General features: G+C 76.0%; 1 protein-coding gene across 1 annotated transcript in view; it reads left to right on the top strand.

Moving 5' to 3' along the window:
* Positions 1-113: 113 nt before the first annotated feature.
* GLUD1 (glutamate dehydrogenase 1) overlaps positions 114-287 on the top strand; it is a 39,873-nt gene continuing 39,699 nt past the window's right edge. Inside the window, exon 1 of the mRNA XM_019502251.1 lies at positions 114-284. Within this exon, the coding sequence (XP_019357796.1) occupies positions 181-284 (104 nt within the window). The 5' untranslated portion in view covers positions 114-180. The remainder of the gene's footprint in view (positions 285-287) is intronic.

Genomic DNA, 287 nt, shown 5'->3' with positions numbered 1-287 from the left:
GGGGCCGCCCGGAGAGCGGCAAGTGCGCAGGCGCGGCGGGGAGGCGCGCGCGTCCAGTGGCCCCTCGGTCTCGTCCCCTCCGGCCATTTAAAGGCAGCGGCGGGGCCGGGTTGGGCCTATTGTGCCGCTGGGCCGTGTCGGGCGCGCAGCTCTATCTTCGCTGCCCCAGCCGCTGTTGCCATGTACCGCTACCTGGGGGAGCTGCTGGTGTCCCGTGCGGGCAGCGCTGGCTTGGTGCTGGCGGGTGCGGAGCCTGGCGCCGCGGTGGGGGCCAGGGCGGCGGCGGC

This window comes from Gavialis gangeticus, unplaced genomic scaffold (assembly GCF_001723915.1).
Source record: "Gavialis gangeticus isolate Ggan-Ray unplaced genomic scaffold, GavGan_comp1, whole genome shotgun sequence".
Classification (NCBI taxonomy): domain Eukaryota; kingdom Metazoa; phylum Chordata; order Crocodylia; family Gavialidae; genus Gavialis; species Gavialis gangeticus.
Note: the sequence above shows the minus strand (reverse complement) of the source record. Positions and strands in the feature narration are given on the sequence as shown.